At 41.0% G+C, this 21734-nt stretch overlaps 1 protein-coding gene and 1 long non-coding RNA gene across 2 annotated transcripts; both read right to left on the bottom strand.

The window, feature by feature from the left end:
- Positions 1–469: 469 nt before the first annotated feature.
- Positions 470–827, bottom strand: LOC135750575 (uncharacterized). Its single transcript, XR_010532753.2, has 3 exons — positions 728–827; positions 606–624; positions 470–530 (listed from the first exon to the last, which is right to left on the bottom strand). It is a non-coding gene; the product is annotated as an uncharacterized lncRNA (long non-coding RNA).
- A 5028-nt stretch (positions 828–5855) lies between these two features.
- LOC135749840 (sialic acid-binding Ig-like lectin 13) lies at positions 5856–10230 on the bottom strand. The gene is made up of 7 exons (XM_073813958.1): positions 10194–10230; positions 9392–9754; positions 8867–9205; positions 8530–8796; positions 7817–8110; positions 6047–6429; positions 5856–5891 (listed from the first exon to the last, which is right to left on the bottom strand). The coding sequence occupies exons 1-7, from the start codon at positions 10228–10230 to the stop codon at positions 5856–5858; spliced, it is 1719 nt and encodes a 572-aa protein (XP_073670059.1).
- Positions 10231–21734: the final 11504 nt, after the last annotated feature.

Here is a 21734-nt window from a genome sequence, read left to right as displayed (position 1 = left end):
AAGCAGTGCCATGTCGTGAGTATTGCAAATAGAGTTAGCTGGAGTGTGTAAGATGGCTGCAGCCTTTCTCAGCCCTCGCTGTCCTGTCAGTCCTTCCAACCAGGAGCTAAATACAATGTTGACATTAGTACAGTCTCAAAAGTTTCATGAAATGGCAGTAAATCCAGAAGCTGTAATGCGATGTTGGCGCCCCCGTTTATACCTTCCGGTTCAGTCTCACTCATGACGTCAACACTCGCCGCCTACAAGACATGCTAGTTTTAATGATTATTCAGATACATGAACGCTGTTGCGTTCTTCTCCAAAGTGTCATTTCATGATGCAGTGTCTCATTCCCAATCTCAGAGAGGTTACAGTCGTAACCGAGACATTTTATTTATGTATTATTTATATAGGGACAAATCTGATGATATTACCAAATGTTTATTTGTTGCTTAATGTTTGTAATTTTTCTTAATATTCAAAGTCTCATAATTAGACACCGGAGCAGAGAGCTGAAGAGAAGCATATGTGCCTGCATCATTTTGAACCTGAAAACAAAAACAATCTCAAACATCATCATCACTTTCATTATCATCTACTATAGTAAAACATCACAAACTCACCTTCAGCTTGCTGCTCAATCTGGAAGAAAGTAAATCAAGTTATTAAAACCCAGCAGAACACAGTACCACTAACTACTGTAAATCTTTATCTATATCAATGGATTGTTATGTCAATAACTTACTGTCTAATTCTGTAAAGTCCAAATCCAACAGTCACAGCATACAGGATAAGAATCAGTGTTAAGATGATCAGGAGTGGAATTAAAGTCTGCTGACAATCTGAAATGTCATGCACATGGAAAAGAAACATAAATAAAGTTAAAGTAATAGAAGAGTAAAAAGAAATCCCTACACTGCTGTCACGGGCCCATTCTAATTGCCCTCATGTTTTTCCTCTGTTATCACTCTCTGGACTACATTTCCCAACTTCCCTCACTCTCCCTCACCTGTTCTTCATCAGTAATCATCACACCTACCAGCAATCCTACAGTATATATACTCGTCCAAATACCCCCACTTGCGGTCTTGGCCATTTGTGAGCATGTGCACGCGACAGGAAGTAAGTGCGCAAGACTGTCCCATTTATTTAGGCCCAATCCCATTTCTTTGTCTTACCCCTTACCCCTACCCCTTAGTTTTGCACGTTCACGTGAGAGTAAGGGCTATCCCAATTGGCCCTTACCCTCACGTGAACGTGCAAAACTAAGGGGTAGGGGTAAGGGGTAAGACAGAGAAATGGGATTGGGCCTAAAACTGGTAAAGAGCAGTGCCTTTAAGGCTAAGCGTGTCCCGTCATGCATCATGTTCAGAAAGTAAATCATGAGACTTTTGCCCAAATCTCGCGAGATATCGTGGAAACTTTTAATTAACTTATAAGTTAATAAATGGATTTTACATATTTTGGTAGTAAAACGGAAAGTGTTTTTACATTATGTATTTTGTAAAACATCTGTAACTGCTTTTATAACATTAAAACAACATTAATTGTGTTGTTTATTCAAAGACTACTATATAAACAATAAACTTTAATAAAGCTACATGCACAAATGAAGAGTTTTTTACGTGTGCAAAGAATTCTGCATCTGAAAGTTTCAGATTATTGTAGATAATATTCTTTAAATGTTCATTTATTTATTTATTTGTTTATGTGTTCTTTTTTTAAAGAAAACCTTAAAAATATATTTTAAGTTGCCTAAATAAAAACAAATACGTTTTGGTGCAAATTGCTGCCATTACCTGGATTGACATTTGAACACTTGCTAAGTGTGTCCCATCAGGTGAATCATTTTTACATGCACGCTTGGGATATTCATGCCCACTAGAACACTTGGGCAAAATACAGGAAATACGTCATGTAAGTATTCAAGTGGTCAAGTGCAAAGACCGCAAGTGTGGTTATTTGGACGCAGCCTCTGTTTGTCTTCCTCATGTTGTTGGTTATTGTTTTGTAGTATCTATTTCTGTTTAGAGTTTCTGTTACCAGTCGCTATGTATGTTCCAGTTTATGTATAATCATTAAAAGTATCATTACAGTTAATTACTTCATCATCATCTTGCCTTCCTCTAAGACCACACCCTGACAACTGCAGTGCCAAAGTACCATATGACCTTGTTTTTATTGTATAGTGGTCCTGTTAGCGGAAGAGCATGATGAGGGCATTGGTTGAACGATGCAGAGTGACAAAATCTGCAGCAAGTTGATGTTGTAGGTCTTTGGAGGTGGTCTGTTTTTGACCATTTTTCATCATCCTTCGCCTTTGCCTCTCCAATATTTTATGTGGCCTGCCACTTCTGGCCTTAACAAGAACTGTGCCTGTGGTCTTCCATTTTCTCACTATGTTCCTCACAGCGACACAGACAGCTTATATCTCTGCAATAACTTTTTGTAGCCTTTCTCTAAACCATAATGTTGAACAATATTTGTTTTCATGTCATTTGAGAGTTGTTTTAAAGCCTCCATGTTGCCACTCTTCAGAGCAATTGGCCACCTTAAATAACTTTTCTCGTGATTGGATGCACCTTGTATCAGGAATTGGGAGTACAGAACCCAGGCGCAGACAACAGATGAACGCAAAAGGGTTTATTAAATAAAACAGAAAACAAAACCCTCGAGGGGGTAAACAGGGCAATTAACAGACAGACTCACAAGGTAACACTAAACTAGACAACAGACTTGAAATAACTAACTAGACAGGATATGACTTGACTCAACTTGGTTTTACAAACTCATGTGGAACAAACACACCATATGAACAGGCAGGCCAGCTGACAGTCTTGCCTGGGCCCGGGACAAGATAATCTTAGAGGGCCCCCCACCCCTTACTTTTTACTGGTAACAAGACATTTGGCATTATCAGATTCAGGACCCACGAATATTGCATATTATACATTATATAAAACATTTAGTTAAAGGTGCTTTTCGTAATTTTTAGAAGGATCTCTTGACAGAAATGCAAAATAATATACTAAACTATATTATCAGGGGTGTATAAAGACCTTTTTATAATGAACCGTTATGTTTTTATTACATTAGAATGAGACGTTTTTATCTACATACACAGAGGGTCCCCTTACGTGGAGGTCGCCATTTTGTGCTGCCATGTTTCTACAGAAACGTTTAACGGACAAACTTTTTTTACTAAGTTGTCTCTGACGATGACATTTTTTACTGTAGCTTATCTATGCTTTTCAAAAGCGAGGGGTGAGCAGTGGATTGAGCGGTTGGTTGCAATTTGCAACCTCACCACTAGATGCTTCTAAAATTTACACACTGCACCTTTAAATGTAGTACACTGAAAAAAAATATTCATTGAATTTAATACATTTTTTAAGGTAAGTGGTTGCAATCAATTTATTTAAGCTACATTTAAACAAAAAGATTAGTAAAGTAAAATAAAATATAAAACTTTTGTTTAAATGTAGCTTAAATAAATTGATTGCAACCACTTACCTTAAAAAAAAAAAACGGATTAAATTCAATGAATCATTTTTTTCAGTGTACTGACGCTGTATACTGAAACAAAATATCATAATCACGTATGAATTATGAACAGACTATTGGAAATATCAGTAAAACAACTTCAGCTAATATTATGCTGTGTTTGGACTAAAAATTGAATAAATATTACTCCTCTCTTTAGAAATTTGAAGTAAACATATAAACTCAATCAATATTTCTCCAAACATGCACGCCTTTGAACCAAAAGCCCAGAGGGATATTATTTTGTAAAGAGCTTTCATGATGAGCATGCATTAGATTTTTCTCAATGAATGCGACTGAGGGTAGAGCCCTGCATTTCAGCCCAAGCCCGACCCGACCTTTTTACACCCCTCAGGTCGGGTTTCGGCCAATTTTAACGTCACAGCTGATACGCGGGCGGACCTCGGGCTTATTTAGGCTTCTCCATCTTTTTATATTTTTCAATTTAATTAAAATAACATTTTGACAGACGATGATTGCAAAACAAACGTAGTAAGACTTTTAACTATAGCACGAGTCCGCTATAAGCACAGCCAGCCACACATTTACAATGCAGCTGTTGCTTATTTAACAGCAGGACCTTCAGCTCACCGGGAAAAAATATTAATGGAGGACTAGATTAAAACCTTGGATACTGCGCATAATCTATGCAAACAGCATCCAAGACATAATCTATAATACATATATATATATGCATAGCGAAGTTGTAAGATAAGGCAGGTTGCATGTTTATTCGTTTCATGTTTATTTCGTTTCGTTTTGTAGCTATAGCCCTTTTCATTTTTTTTATTTCTGCACCCGTTGCAGCTGCGAGCAGCAGAGCAACCTGCCTCCGCTTTTTAAAAATAGTGTGTGTTGATAATAAACGTTTAAACTAACACTGTGATATGCTGAAAATATACTAGTCAACATTTGCAGTGGATCAAAAAAGTTTATCAAAGTTGTCCTACGACAAGAATGGGTATTAGGGATTGGTTTTATGTAAACATTTATTAAAGGTTTTGATCCACTTCGAATGTTGACTAGTGTATATATTTTATATAGTTGTTATTATAGGCAAGTGAAGTGTTGATTTGAGAGTTCAATTCATCAAACATGTCGTCAACTTGCTGTCGGCTGCGAACCGCTTGTTGGAACAAACAAAAATACTCTAAAATGTAAATAAAAAAAAGAAATATAACTATTTTGCCATTTAAAACAAATCTGAACTGCTTTAATTGCTGCAAGAGTAGTACAGCTGTGTAAGGAGTGTAAGGAGTTATTTTTTCTATTTCTGCGGATTTCTTTTGCAAAATCTATGCGGAATTTTGCAGAATAATTAAAAATGTTTTAAAACGATCTGAGAGAATGTGCGCTGTGAATATTACAAAACAATAAAATATTTTATAATTACATTTTATTAAAGGATTACCCTGAATTAAACTGGACCAACATGAACCAACAGATAATGGACAATGTGCTGTCACAACCATAGAGTTTAATATAAATTACATATATTACTGTCTACAGTGTAACATTAAAAAGAAAAGGCTTCTCATAATGAATGTAGCCTATATCAAGATAATTTCATCTGTTTAACAACACAATGTATATTTATCTTGTAAACGGATTTGAAATAATAAATAATTTTCGCATCACTTAGCAATAGAGACGATAGCGAATTCATTATCTTCTCCGCGGTAAGTTTTATTTCAAATTCAAGTTTTACATATTAAATATTAAATAGTTTGTGCTTTCTCTCATAAAAACCTCACAGCAAACAGCACAGACTTCTAAACACACGCGATGCAGTGACTATATCTGCGGTCACAGATTCCTAACGGGGATAATTAGGAATTCTATTTTCCTCTATAAGGCCTATATTTTCTTCTTTTCTTTTCTTTTCTTTTCTGAGCACCGGACTTGTGCTGAGTCTGACCGGACATTTTGAGCGTACTGAACCTCAAATCAAATGAATCAAATATTTTCTTTATTTTTTATCAATTATTCCATAGGTTCCAGTTCTGGGCCCCCCTCTGGGCCCCACCCCACCCTGGGCCCCGTTTGTCCCCCCCTGTCGGCGGGCGTGTGAACAGGCGATCGAGCACAGGACTGCAAAGACAAGGGCATTAAATAGGGGACAACTAATGAGGGCAACAGGTGACATGAGTTAAACAATAGAGCTGAGGATGACAAGGGAGCGGGGTAAAAGTGACACGACACTGGGAACACGTGGTCTAATAAACAATACTAGGACCACACGTTCCCACAAAGAACATGGGTCTGTCATGCTGCCTCAAGACTAGATTAAAACAAGGACAAGAGGGCAGAATCATGACAGAATCCCCCCCTTAAGGAGTGGCTTCCAGACGCTCCTCAGGGGAACACTAGACACGGGACATGACAGACTGACAGATAGACAGACCCATGAAAACATAACAAATAAAATCAAAGGCAAACAAGAGTACAATACAAAGGGGTTGGGGTGACATAATAAAAACATTATCAATGGGAGGGGAGGTGGGGAAACAAGAAAGTTCACGAGGAGAGGTCCAGATGGGTTGGGACTGGGCGGGGCAGGAGTACTAGGTCCAGGGGGTTTAGGTGAGGGCTGTGGACGAGGAGAACGGGTGGCCTTTTTAGGGGTCTTGAGGGCAGGCTTGGGTGTAGACACACAAGAGACAGTTCCAGGGAGGACAAACTGAGACAGGGCAGCAGCAGGAGTGACAAGGGAAACAGACTGGGCCGGGGCAGAGTTCCATGGGGCAAGCAAAGAAGCAGGATGAGGCGAACCAGGGCTGGTAGGAAAGGGAAGAGAGTTCAGGGACGACATGGAGACAGTGGCAGGGTAACAGGCAGACGAACAGGACGACGGTGCAGGGGAGGAAGCAGCTGATGGAGCCAGTGAGACAGGGGCGCTGTGGCCTGCAGCAGAGCCGAGACGGGGACAGAGACAGGGGGTGCTGCCGCCGGCAGCAGAGACGAGACAGGGACCATGACAGGGGGCGCTGCGGCCGACTGTGGAGCAAACTCATGGGGTTGACACGGCTGTGGTGGCTGCACAGACGGCTGTGGTGGCTGTGCAGACGGCTGTGTTGGCTTGTGCCTGTTGCAGTGTTGCCAGCTTTGTGATTTGTTGCTAAATTAGGCGACTTTTCATACCCCTTTAGTGAGTTTTATAAAAAAGTCAAACGTACTTATTGTTTTGTACCGGGATGCTGGTCATTCAGCCAGAAAATACATAATTTGACAATGTTCCACAGGACAAAGAACATAAGAAATCATAGATTGTTAAAATAAAAAGGTACATATGACCTAATTTGAGATGAGTATAGCGCATTGTGTACATAACATCTGTTCAGGATATTAGCCTGTTGGCTAATCGCTAGTTTCTAATGTTGTAAGCATGTTTACTTTTTTAAAAACATCAATATAGTGCAACAATACTTTTTGAACTAATATTTTATGACAACAACTAAGTATATATCTCCAGTTTGTATAAAACATGAGCATATGTCCCATGTATTTTCTCAGTTATGTTTTGTTCAAGACATGAACAAGTTATGTGATAGTTCATTGTGCAATATTGTTAGATGTAAAACACATATGAACGAAATTTGTAAAATTATGTATTTTCTGTGTAGAAGTAGCCCTCCAGATTGTTTTATCTGTAGTGGTTACCATTTTTCTCAAAAAAAGGTTGGAGACCCCTGCTCTAAAATGCTTGATTCTGATTGGTCAGTTGTAACATTTCATAGTAGGTTATTGCGAGATAAAAACCGCCTGAAACTAATAACACACGCTAACCTGGATGCTGCAAATCATTTTGACAGGAACAGTTTAATATTTCACAACAGTTAAATATAAATATGTCTTTTATATATGACATTATATTTACAAATGATTAACCCAAATACTGTACATGTGTTCGTGACATTTGAACGTCTTGTCTTTGTATATTTTCCTCGCATTCTGTAGGGAACCCACCCAATTATTATTCTATTTCTTTGCTTGTGATAGCTGCTTTAATGCAAAAATCATGCATGTTTTGCCTTTAAAGAACATGTAACAAAAACTAGTACTGTGGTATTCTACTTTATTGAAACCAGAAGATGTATAATGTTTAATCTGTTATAGTTTTCAAATATTGGGTTTGTTTAATGTTAACGGGACTAGATGGGAAAGTTAACAATATTTCCAAACTATTTTACATTTTTGTTAAAAAAATAAACAAATATTCTGTACACTGTATGCATCTTTAAAATTTGTGAGCAAATAAAAACACGTTTTGTGTGATTCTGAGATTCCTTACGTGTCATCTCCTGAGGACTGGCAACCAGTTGAATCTGTTTACTGGCAGTGCTGTGAGTGTTGTTGATGACACACTGCAGAGTGTCTGTGTGTGTAAGTGACTGATGGAGAGTAATGAAGCTCCTCAAGTCTGTGCTGCTCAATCGCTCCTCACTGATGAATGTGTTTGTAGAGTTACTGACAGGACGTCCTGATAGATGCCACTCCACTTTAGGAGAGGGATTCCCATGAGCCTCACACAAACACACAGTTATATCAGTTCTGTTACAGCTGAAGAGAGAGATTTTGGCTGCATCTGAAAGTAAAGAAGAAAGATCAATAATATGCTGCTTTATGCTTTTGTATTTTTGTGCTCTAGCTGGTAAAATAGACAGTTAAAGTCGGCATGAAACTGAGGTAGCTATTGCCTTATTTTCTATATGGTCACGTATATCTGAGTAAAAATGCCTTCTGAAATGAAATTAGGCCGGGCTGGGTTTGAAGTCGTGTATTGAGTTCTGATTGGATCGTTTGAATTTGGGTCGTGTTGCTAATTGCTAAGCTTTTTAATTATGAGGGCACATTAATTTTTTTTAAATAATGAAGCTCGCCGATAATTATTTTGTAAAAAAATAAATACCACAATAAGATAATTATTTTGTAAAAAAATAAATACCACAATAATTCAAAACAAATTTCATTTCATTTTATTTTCATGGCGACTTTAATACTTACACTGAATGTCCAGCAACACTGATGTGTTTTGGGTACCATGTTGGTTTTTGGTTTGACAGTAGTAGCGTCCTGTGTGTGTACGATCAGTCACATTGAAGGTGAGATTATATCCAGTCTGCAGCTCCTCCAGCTGTCCTCCATTCTCTCTGTACCAGGTGTAGTTGAACACTGCTGGATTTCCATCACTGCTGCAGATCAAAGTCACTGAACTGCCCTCCAGTACAGAGTTAGATGGAAACACAGACACTAATGTGTTTTTAGGAGGATCTGAAGGAAAAACAAATTTAGAGCATCACTGTAATTTACAATGATGTGTTCAACAAGTTTTTACTCTTACACTGAACACGTAATGTGATGTTGTTCTGTGCTGTTGTGTTCCTCTGCTGTATCTGGTAGGTTATAGTGCAGATGAAAGTGACTCCATGTTGAAGGTGAGTAGCAGTGAAGTTCAGATCAGAGATGATCTCAGTTTGTTTCTGTTGATCCAGCTGTAGTCTGCTGCTCTCATTGAGGTGGAGTCTGTCAGTGGAGCTCCATGTGAGAGTTGGTGGAGAAGAAGAGCAGAGAGTCTTAGCAGAGCAGCCCAGACACATAGAGCTCCCCTCTAACACCTCCTCATGAACCTCAACCTCCATCTGATCCTTAAACATCTGCACTGTGGGATTGGGGGGAGAGTCTGAAAAGTACAGAGATGCATTTTAAATATGAATAAGGAAAGTAAAATAAAAACGAAAGCTAATCCCAGCTTGTTATTTCCCCATGTAAGTATTCTGCATTGTTTGCCTAAATTTGCAAAAACACATTTTGTACTGTACTAGTTTACAATTTTATATTAACAATAATTTTCAGATTTGTCACTCACCGATAACATTTATTAAAGCAGATTTTTTTGAAAAGGTAATTTTCAGTCCACCATTACCCTCAATCCTGAAGAAAAACTGACCACTGTAATTTGAAGTAACATTATAAAAGATGGTGGTACAGTCCTTGCTTTTTAATTTTCCAATTATTTCCCCTTTAACATAGAGATTGGTCCTACTGGAGTTAAATACTACATTTTTTAGGAAGTCAATCCCATCTTTAAACCACACTCCTGCAGCACTGTCAGTTAGATCATTGTCATATTTGTTATAAATATCAAATGTGCAGTTTATGGTCACACAGGATCCACTCAGAGCTTCAATCTTCTCTGGCAGACTGACGCTCCAATCTCCACACCAAACACCTGCAATATAAACATAATGAGAAGTACAAATTAACATACTGTATAGTGTAAAGCATTCAGACACACCAACATAACCTGCATGCAATTTTATTATTTAAGCATTTCTTATAAATATTACAAACATAATACAGTATTGATTTTGTAAAATATACTTAAAATTCAATTGCAGTGAAACCTCACATAAAATACATTTGTGCATTTTAATTTAAACTGCTGTAATAAATATTGTTGTAATATTGTTTATTCTAAATGATATCCAAGTTTTATAGTAACAATATATTTTGTAAACACACAAAACATAGGCTACATTTAGCACTTGAATTTATATCTACTCTCAGTCGTCTCACTGATGTTTTCACGATTGCCACAGCACAATAAACATGTCACACTCTTGTTAGTGAAAATCATTTTTGCTAAAGAAAAATTAAGAATAACAAACCTTGTAACAAAAAAATTAAAAGAATAAGTTTATCCATCTCTTCATTAAAATAAGATCAGTCCTTTGGAGAAACACACCTATAAACGTGCAATAAAAGAATGGAAATCATATATGTAACTAATGTAACTAATCACTTTATAATTTATAATGAACAAATGTAATACAAATGTCATAACATTAACAGTGTAAAACTGTTTTTGACTCTTACCAGAAATGAGAAAATTGGGTGTAACCAGTGTAATGTTTGTGCTGAAAGCAGATTTGTTAAAATGTCTCATTCATGGATCCTGTAGATTCTGTACTGAAGCAACTGCTGATGATTTGAAACCAAGTGAAACTGTGCTGTGTGATGTCACTGCTACAGATATCAGATGTACTAATCCTGTACTTCCTGTATCATCTTGAACACACATTCTGTTTAAAAGCAAATGTTAAGGTAAGACATTAACTTTCTACAGTAGTAAGAACTTTAATGGGCCATGAAAATGCATATGAAGCAATTCAACGTTTTGTTTATGATTGCAATTATTAATATGTACAACCATGGTCTCTCTTACCAAAAGACTCATGACATCATGTTGTAACTGGAAAATAAAAATGTGTAAATTACTATGTGAGATAATGGTCTGATTCAATGAAATGGTCAATAAAGTTGTAGTGTTATTGCATGTGGTTTATTTTAGATGTTTAAAAGTGGATTGATATGGTTCACTTATATAGTACATAAAGTGAATGTATGTCATCATGTACAGGTACATGTAAGATAATCTTTTCTATTGTTTATAGATGACAGAATGAGAAGAATATTTGAAAAAAAAAATATTGTCAAATACATAAATGCATTCACTTCAACAAACTTAAAAAAATATATAAACAACTGTGTTTTTTATTTTTATTTTATTTTAGGGATTTTTTTTCCCACTTTAAATATTTGCTTTAAATCAAAGTTGATGTTGTGGTTCTCTGTAACTGCATTACTTTTTTAAAACATAATATCCAGTAAAACAGCAAATACTGGACACAGGATCTGTTTTATGTTTTAGTTGTACATTTCCTCTTTTCTCTTTACAACTTTTTATCAACGTTTCACTATCAAAACATTATATTTTCATTGTATTCAACTTCTCTTCCTCTTTAATATAATATAATAATTAATTGGCACGTACAGTTGTGTTCAAAAAATGAAGTAGCGTTTGTGGAGTGTTTACGCTCCATGTGCGAGAGTATGTCCCTTGTGGATTTGCAGAAACGGTGTCGGTTCTTCGGTAACGGCGCCCTCCTTCTTGCGGAGTCCTGCAAGGGTGCGTTGACAAAGGATGATCTCCATGTAACAGTGCTGAACCAGTCCGCTGGTTCGTCCACTGGCTCTCAGCGCCCTGATCCACCTCTAGCGGACGCATGCCGATGGATACAAGTGCCACATGATCTACATCATCCTCGCTCTCTATCTGTCCTCCACTGGATGCCACGTCTGTTGTAGCATTGGAAGGGAGGGTTGTCAACCTCAGATGCCGATTCGGATCCGCTCCATCTTTCGGGTAGGGTTTGGGAGACATTTTTGACCCTGAGATGGCAGCCATGTTCTCTCGGCCGGCGGCTGGCAGCTTTGAGTGGACTCAGCCTCCCTACTCAAACCGTCCCACCTGGATGATTGGTACTTTGGGGGTATTTGGGGATCACAGCCCTCACCCCTCATGCCCTTCTTTCCTGAGGTGCATAAAGAGTTGTCGCGGTCGTGGAAAACCCTGTTTTACTCCCGGAAATGGCCGCATCAGCCCTCACCCCTTCCCTCTCTCGACGGATGAGCTGCTAAGGGTTACACTGGTATACCAACAGTGGAACGGCCTGTTGCAATGCAGCTGTTTCAAGCCGGTGTCGCTTCCTCCTGGAGTGAATTGGAGGGAGTGAAAGAAGCGCATTCAATTTGAACACCCATGGGGCTCAGCTGCAGTAATGTTTCTTGTCTTGTCACCTTGACAATCACTGCGGTGTCATATTTCTCGTCATTAAACTGCTGCATAATAGTCAGCATTTGATTACTTGCATCTTTCTTGCACTTCAACCAACCATCTGTCCTCATTTGAGTTGCACCTCTGTATTGCACCTCTATTTGATTTTATTGTTCATCTCGGAATAGTTTTGACTTTATCTTACATAATGGGGTGCAGCGCAGACCTGTTGGCCTGTGACAACATACCACCGCAAGATCTATTTAAAAGCATACTGAGTCATTTACTGTTGAATCAGTCTCACGGGGATAAAGGGTTTGTTATAGTTGTGCGTAGGTCCTACGGCGTGGCCGCGATGGCGTAGGTTCCGCGTCGGTTTTCATTTATACTTTTGCGTCGTCGTCCATGTCGACGTGCAAACACACGAACAAACCGCTGGTAAGCAGTATCCACGCGTGTAACCACAGTAGCATCCCGACTGTCAGAGAAGAAGAAGCTTGGCAAGTTAACCCACAAACGAAGAAGAAACAGCAACTTTTTGTCTATGATTTGAGAAGACCAGCAATGATGGAAGTAAATAAACAGCGACTTTTGTTGCAATTTGAGTTAAATCACTCCTCAACCTGGCTCATCTTTGTTTTCACCGTCGCAAACGGAAATACTTATGACACAGTTTTTTTTTGACTGACGGGAGGTGTTCTGGTGGACCAATCACAGCGCTTGCAGTCTGCGTAGAACTGACGCGTTGTTAAAAATTTTGCGAGGTGCACGTCAGGCTACGCAGAGCTAAGCACAGGCTACAGCGTAGAACCTACGCACGACTATAAATCGGGCTTAAGACGTCACATGCCGATCGGTCTGCGCAGCGCCACAAGAAGCCAAACGAGTGCGGAGCCTAGAGTCAAATAAGAGGTCCGGACCTCTAGGACCTGGGTATGGCTATGATTATTAAGTTTATTCCCACCGGTTACAATTGTGACCGTGTCTTTTCTGAAAAGCTCTAAAAGTGTTGATTTTAGCTCTGGGCAAGAAATTAAACTTTTAAATGAAAAAATAGATTGTCTTGATTAAAATGTATCAATGTCATGTGACTCGCGTGAAAGGTCACATGATCAGATCAGTTTACTTCCTTAAAATTTCCCTTAAAATTTGGGATTAAACGGGTTAATTATTATTATTATTATTATTATTATTATTATTATTATTGATGTTATTGTTATTATTATTATTATTATTGGGGGGTTACATTTTTTTTTTTTTACATTGAGACATAACCCCAGATATTACATATGGCCAAGAATGACATCTCGATGTTAAATTGCCATCTTGTGGGAATCCGCTAAAACTAGCCAGTCGTTTATATAATTTAATATGCGGATCCCCTGAAGTCTCAGTGGAGCAAGGGCTGAATCCATGCATTTTGTGAATGTGCAGGGAGAGAGAGCTAGACCGAATGGAAGTACTCGATATTGATAAACTTTGCCCCCGAAACCTCAGAAACCTCCGATGTTGTGGAAGAATGGAGATGTGGAAGTACTCATCTCTCAGATCTATTGTGTTGAACCAGTCCTCGGATCTGATTGCAGCCACAATACATGGGATTGTTAGCATTTTAAACTAAATCGTCCAAAGCCCTCCATTCTTCTTGGGAACTATAAAATACCGGCTGTAAAACCTGTAATGAATCTCTAGGGGGAAACATACGATGACCCCTTTTTCCAGGAGAGTTAAAACCTCTTTTTCTAACACCATCGCTTGCATGGGGTCCACCTTGGTTGAAAAAAAAACATTTGATGTGGAGTATGAACAGAATCCTGTAGCATTTCTCTATAGTGAGAAGAAGCCATTGTATTAGATTCTGTAATTTCCTCCACTCGTGGAGCAAATGTGATAAAGGAACATGCAGCCATGTTACGTGATAAAGGAACTGCATCCATTTTACAGCAGCAAAGTCCTTGATTATTACGCCAGAATGAGTTCCTAGACATATCTGCCTAATTTTCTGCTGGTCTTAGTATGATGTAACTACAGAAGAGTCAAGTTTAAAATAGGAAAAATATCGAAACTCTTTGATTATTTTTTAGCACAATGCTAATGGTCTAATCAGTTAATGGACATGCCTGCAAGCTATGCTAAAAGTGACCCAGACCCAGATATCAGCTGAATGGATTCCAAAACGGTAAAAATCAAATGTTTAACTCTAGGGGATCTGGAAAATTAGCATATTTTCACAAAAGTGGAGTGTCCCTTTAACATGCGCAATGTGGCCAGAACACTGGATGCTGGCGACATCCACTGGTAAAAGCGTAGTAATTGCAATGAGAATGATGCAAAAACTGATTTTATAAATCAATTGTTTATATTATATATAATATTATAACCAGTTTTTATATCATTTTTGTATAGGTTTTAGTACGACTTTAGTAAGACTTCTTAAATCATTTACATTAGATCAGATATGTAGCCTTTTATCAGAACTGGTCCATTCACTGTACTTCATTATCTCTGTTGAAATACAAGTTGTAATTTTTTTCAAATATCATTATAGTTGTATCTTGTTTTAATAAGATACTAAGTTATTATTATAAGGAAGTTTCTTTAAAAATATATATATATATATCTGGTTCACCAAATAAGGTCTGACAACTTATCGATATTAATTTATAAATGAGCTCCATTCATGTGAGCAGGGAATTGACTGTATCAAATGATGCTTAAAACTGTCCCATAATCCATCATCAATCACTGACAGAACCGCTTATCATTCGGTGACTATATGTGAAGAAACATTCACACGCAATCCACAAAGCAAGGTTCAAGGTGTTTTATATTATGTGTGTTTTAAATATAGGAAATATAATATATGTCATAGTGTTGTGCCGAAAAATGTATCCCTGCGCTGCAGGGACGTGGTGCTTGCACGACGGGAATGCTCTGCTCGCCCCTGCAGTGAAGTGAAACTGATGAATAATTTTTCTATTGTATGCTGAATTCGGAAAATGTGACTTTTGTTCATAAAAGCAATAAAGCGGCTGACTGGCAGCAGGACAAATTAGTCATCAGGCTGCCGGGAATTGTCGCTGTGACCCCGATGATCTGGGCCTGGACCAACATATTTTTTCTCTTACTTGCGGGATCTACAGGGGAAGTGTTAAAGATCGACTGGTCGATCGCAATCAACGTCTTGGCAACCACTGATTAAGGCACTTCATTTGAAGATGCACTTGTTTCTTTATAAACCTCTTATCTAATTTTGTAGATGTGGTTACAGTTTTCTCTGTTGGCCATTCGATGTTAAATTTATCAAAAGCCCGGGTGACAACTTCCATTAATTCCTCATATCCATGTGTAATTTGTCGGTCTAACAACTAACAACGACTAACTACTCAGAGCTAGAACATTGCATTGAACTCCTGGGCGGGGCTGAAGAAACCGCTTTGTGGGCTTCCTGACCTCCCCTGGGTGCAAACGAACTAGACAGCGAAGGCTGAAAAAGGGCCAAAGCCATCTCAGACACCTCAGCTAGCTTCATTTGCGATCCCCAAGATGCAAGGCGTCACGCAGCCTCAACAAACGCTGGCCCTGAGCGATCAGTAATATTGCCCTCTCTATCGAATAGGTCTGCTCGGGAACATAGAGATTTTAATTAGAGGTTCTCGCAATGGAGGTCTCTGGATCTCCCTCAGAAGCTGCTAGAGCATGCCCCACCCCCAAACACAACACACCAGGGCCGTGCACAGACATTTTGAGGGGCAGTGGCCTAAACCAAAAAGGGGCACTCTAAGGGGGTGTTTGCTTGCTTGTTAACACAAATCCAGTTATTACAAAATGTACAATTAAAAGAGAAGATAGCACACACTCAAATACATTTTAGACTTTATTGTAGATGTTTAATAGAACATCACAACAATTACAAATTGCTGATAATAACAGAAACTATTTGCTGTTTTACATTTTTATATTAACCTTACAGCAACACTTTTTTATTTGGTACCCTGTCCTGAAAGATCTTGATAACCTTTTTTTAATGCTTCACAATTACACATTGGTGATAATAACAGAAACTATTTACAGTTTTACACTTTGGTATTTACCTTTTCCTTTTACAGCAAAACCTTTCTATTTGGTACCATGTCCTGAAAGATCTTAATAACCTCATCTTTTATGATTGGGACGTCTTTTTCAATGGCCAGAAGCAGAAGGTCAGAGAGTCGTTCTCGTCCACATGCATTACGAAGTTTAGTTTTCACCAGCTTCAACTTCGAGAATGAGCGTTCAACAGTGGCTGTTGAGACAGGTAGTGTTGCAAAGATTTTTAGCAGCTTAAAAAGTGTTGGAAACACAACATGAGAATCAAAATCCTTAAATGTTTCCAAAATTGCATGGGCACTCTTTTGTGAGCATGTGAATGAAGAGTGGAAAACTCTAAGCTCAGTTCGCAGCTGTTCCTCCTCCTCTTGAAATCCGTAAAACTCACAGAGAGTATGGACAGCATTAAGTGCTTCAGCATCTGCAGGGTCTTTCCACTTTGATGGCTCAATCAAACATTGCACTGACATCACAATTTTGTCAGTGTTCCCCTTCACTTTAAATCGCCTGTGTAGTTCCTGAATCAGGGAATCCAAAAAAGTGAAGTACATTCTTCCTCTGTAGTATTTCTCTAAAGTCTGTGGCTGGTGGTCCTCTGTTGCTGATGTGGGGCAATACTTGAACTTTGTTGGTACTTTTCGCCGCCTTGCTTGTCCTGGAATCTCTTCAGGCACATTGATCCCTCTTGTCTTTGCTTGAATGGTAGTATTGTGAAATATTTCTTTGAATTGCTCTTCAGTCCTCAGTGTGTTCATTCTGCTAATGACACCATTTACAACAGTGTATGCTGCTGCCAAGTCCAAGTCTTGCCGCTGAAGAGCATTTGAAGCAACTGCTGTTTCCATGAATATTGGAGTTGTTATCTCCAAGCAAAGAATACATTCAAAGTTAATGCTGTGCAACAGCATGTGTGCGTCCCCTGCAGCTAGATCAGGTGGCTCAGACTTGGTCAGATCTTCCAGAAATTGCACAACTGCAGGGAGGCATTTTCTGAGTCCTGAGGGCTGTTTCCCTGCAGGTCCATGGGGTGTCTGAGAGCTTCTGTAGCTCAAGAGCACGCTGGCCAGGATTCATGGCTTGCTGTGTTTGAACAAAAGCTGCATGTCGTTTTGTGGAGTTTGCAATGAAGGTGTAAAGTTTTTCAACCACTGTAAAAAAACTGACAAAGTGAATGCTTGACTTTGAACTCTCCACTAATACAAGATTCAAACAATGAGCCAGGCAATGGACATATAATGCCTTTTCATTTTGATTTTGTATTCTGGACTGTAGTCCTTTGTAAGGCCCACTCATGTTGGCTGCTCCATCATAACCCTGACCATATATGTCTTCAACTTTCAGCTGGTTCTCCTTCAGCAAGTTCATTACTAGGTTTTCAAGCTGTTCTCCTGTTGTTGACTGAACATCACAGAGCTGAATGAAGCGCTCCTTAATGGTCATGTCATGTACATAACGCACAACAAAGCACACCTGTTCGATGTGTGATACATCAGTAGTCTCATCAAGTAAAATTGAAAATATTGACGCTTCCCTTACTTCCTTCAGTATTTCCTGTTTCACATAAATAGCAATTGGTCTAATTAGGTCATTTTGTATTCGGTTTGAGAGGAGAGACACCTGAGGTTTTTGACATGATGCTTGTTTTTCTTTGATGTTGTCAAGATGAAGCTTAAGGACACTGTCATACTGGCCAACCAACTCTACAAGCTCTAAGAAATTTCCTTTGTTTGAACTTGAGAGGCTTTCATTGTCACCTCTGAATGCCATGCCTTGTTTCGCTAAGTACAATATAATATCAATCAGATAATCTCCCTGTTTTTTTGCCTTTCTCTTTCCTTGGCTGCTTGCATCTCAAAGTCTGCCTTCTCTAATGCTGTATCCAATGCTTTTCTTTTAAAGGCATTCCACCGAATCATGCCTAGCATGTGTGACTCTGTTCTGCTATGCTCCTTCATTTTTCCTTTAGCTTGCTTCCACAGACTTAACCCCACTGACTTCCAACCTGTTCTGCTCTTATACTTTTCATCATTCATAAAAAGCCTGCAGCTGAAACAGTACATTGCATCATTCTCAGGAGAATACTCTAACCAGGGGTGTTCTTCATACCACTGTCCCTGAAACGAACGTCCTTGTTCATTTTTTGGGAATGGCAAAATTGGACGACAGGGTCCTACTGAATTTGAAAATTTTGTGAAGGCCACATTGTATGGTAAATTGTATTTCTTTACATGAGCAGGATCTGATGGATTTTGTAACTGAAGCAAAAACTCAAAGTCTTCTGGCTTTTTCTCCCTGGTGTACATGACTGTGGCTGCCTCACTCTCCATTTCCATTTCTTCCTGTTCTGCGTCTGTCTCTTCCCTCTCTGTCTCACTGTATTGCCTTTCTTTTTCATTCTGAACTTGTTCTGTCTCTGGCTCAGTTCCAAGATTTACACTTTTACTCTGTTGAGTTGATTCTGAGGCAGTTTCATCTTAATATAGAGAATGAATAACAAACCTATTATAATCATATTTTAAATATAATTGTAAGCCTTTAGTGCTAATTAAACTTATGTTCTTGTAATTTTACTCTTACATTCAAATTATTTTATGTCTATATTTCTTGTTATCAAACTCTAGCATATTCAAACTTTCCTTTACAGCCAGTTTAACAACACTTACCTGTAAGTGTCTGATTTAGCTGATGCTCAATGGGCTCTCCCTCACTCTCTGAGCCTGCCTCTGCCTCATCTTCAATGGATTAATAAGTAATAAACATTTAATTTCATATTAGCATAAATCTATATACTATGCTATAGTAATATACAACTCATTGAGCGTGCCCGGGATGTAAATGGCACGAAGAGACCTCAAATTCTTCTGACTCCAAGTGAGGAGATGACGGGCGAGATGCGACAGGTGACGCGAGCGTAAACCGCCTTGACGATTGATGTACGCCACGGTCGCAGTGTTGTCTGTTCGAACTAATACATCTTTGCCCTGTAACTCGTTGCTGAAACGGACGAGCGCAAGATATACAGCCCACATTTCTCGGCAATTTATGTGCCAATGCAGCTGGGGTGCCGTCCAGACCCCCAAAGCCGCAAGCCCGCGGTGGGCGCAACGGAGGTGATCGCCGGTGTGTGCGTATTGGCCGCACCGACAGCAGTGTTGTGCATGATAACACTCACCTGAGTCCGCTGCTGGGTGGGTGAGTAAGGGAGGCTCTGCTGGAGACACCTCACGCCACTCGATGCACCCTCTGGCGAAGGGGGAGGAAGACGATGGGTTATGAGCCCGTGATTGTCTTCTCTCCCCTGAGAAGACACAGAGCGCGGAGGGGTTATGAGCCCGTGCGTTGCTCTCGTACTCCTCTGATGAGTCGGAGAACGAGGGGGGGTTATGAGCCCGCTCGTGTCTCCGGCGCTCATCTGAAGACCTAGAGATGGAAGTGGAATTCGCTCTTTTTGTGGAATTGTGGGTGCCGACTGAAAAGTCGGCGGAACAGAAAATTGAAACAAAGGATTCCCCAACCGGCCCTCCTCCGGTGGGGGGAGTGGTGCTTTCACCATCTCCCGAAGAGCGATCCCCTCCATCTCTAGGTCGCCCGTCTCAGGGCCGCTTCGATTTTCTTTTTTCACCCTTTGAAGCGGGCTGAGCGGGCGGGGCGGGTTGCTGACCACCGGTTCCTCGCTTCTTAGAAGAGCCCCGGGGAGGAACGGAGGCGGCCGCCACAGGACGCCCTCGGCGAGGAGCAGGCTGAGGTGCCGACGTGGACGGGGCAGGCGCAGGACGCTTCCGACGTGGCATGATCTGAGCGATGGCCTCAGTCTGCTTCTTGGCCGTGGATCCTTCATGTCCGCCAGACACAGCCAGAGATGGCGTTCCTGGACTACCAGGGAAGACATCGCACGTCCGACGTTCAGAGAACTCCGCCGAGTCGTGACCTCCCGCGTGCAGGTCCCTCAGAGCCTTAGCCTGGTGGACCTGCAGCAATGCCATGGCATGCAGGGCAGAGGCTGCCTCCCCACAAGCCTTGTAAGCAGCACCGGACAGCGCCGAAGACTGCTTACAGGCCCGTGAGGGGAGAGTAGGCTGGTCCCGCCAGGAGGAAGCGACACCGGCCGGACACAACTGCATCGCGACCGGCCGCTCCACTGACGGGATACCAGTGTACCCCTTGGCATCTCCACCCTCGAGAGAGGTGAGGGGTGAAGGCTGAAACGGTCGGTTCCGGGCGGAAAACGGGGTTTTCCACGACCGCGTCAGCTCTTCATGCACCTCGGGGAAGAAAGGCACCGGGGGCGAGGACTGAGAAGCCCTGGCACCCCCGAAGAACCAATCATCGAGGCGGGACGGTTCAGGTGGGGGAGGTTTAGTCCACTCCAAGCCGACCGCCTCCGCCGCCCGAGCGAGCATGGCTGCCATCTCGGGGTCGAACACAGAAGCCGCAACCTGGCCCGAAGGCGGGAGCGGATCCGGATCAACGTCCGAGGCTGACAACCCCCCTTCCGATGTTATGGTGGACATCGCGTCGGGTGGAGGCTCGACCGAGCGCGAGGACACCGTAGAACACGGGCCGCTCGTCTCCATCGGGACCTCCGCTGGCAACGGATCAGGGCGCTGGGAGCTGCTGGACAAACCAGCAGACCGACCCAGCACCGTTATACGGAGATCATCCTTCGCAAGTCTGGTAGCTGCGCTCTTAGCAGCACCAGACTTGGAAGGTGGGCGCCGTTCCCGGAGAAACGACACCCGTCTCCGCAAATCCGACATAGTCATGCCCTCACAGATGGAGCATGAACTATCACGCAACGCTGCCTCTGCGTGCTGGAGCCCCAGACACGAAAGACAACGCTGGTGGCCATCCCGGGGGGCGATGAACACACCGCATCCAGAAACCGAACACGGACGGAAATCCATCTTTAAAAAGACGACTCCGACCGTGACACGAATGAGTGGCTGTCTTTAAAAAGACACAAAGCTCAAACGTGCTGCTCTTTTAGGGAAATCACTCTTTTGTGCGAGCTGGTGAAACACACAGGGAGAGGCAACGCACTCACTCGAACTCAAGTCCTAAATTAAAGAGACAGAGAGAGAGAGAGAAAGGGTGGAGAAAAAACACTGCGAGCCTCCGCTGAGGTGTCTTTGCCCAACCAACTTCAGCAAGCTGAGATCTTATTTTCTTCCCTTCCAGAACAGGATCTACGAAGATCAGATAGAAAGCTTCTCGAGAGCAAATGTCTGCCGGCTTCGAAGCAATAAAAGCTAATTTGGTATTGTGCACCTGCGGCTTATATACGCACCTGGCGGGGCGGCGCCGGCATTATGCAAATACCTGCATGCCAAGTTCATTGGCGTTTTTATAGTTTCTCGAAGTAGATAGGTCACCCGCGGAGCGGTTCCCCAATTCGTCGGTCACGACGTGACATCGTAGTGACCGACTGAAAGGGAACTGTGGCGCTCTTACCCAAAGTGTCATTTTATGACGCAGCATCAAGTTATCTCGAAAGGGAACTAGT

This window comes from Paramisgurnus dabryanus, chromosome 1 (assembly GCF_030506205.2).
Source record: "Paramisgurnus dabryanus chromosome 1, PD_genome_1.1, whole genome shotgun sequence".
Classification (NCBI taxonomy): Eukaryota; Metazoa; Chordata; class Actinopteri; order Cypriniformes; family Cobitidae; genus Paramisgurnus; species Paramisgurnus dabryanus.
The sequence above is the reverse complement of the archived record's forward strand: the minus strand, read 5'-3'. Positions and strand labels throughout refer to the sequence as shown.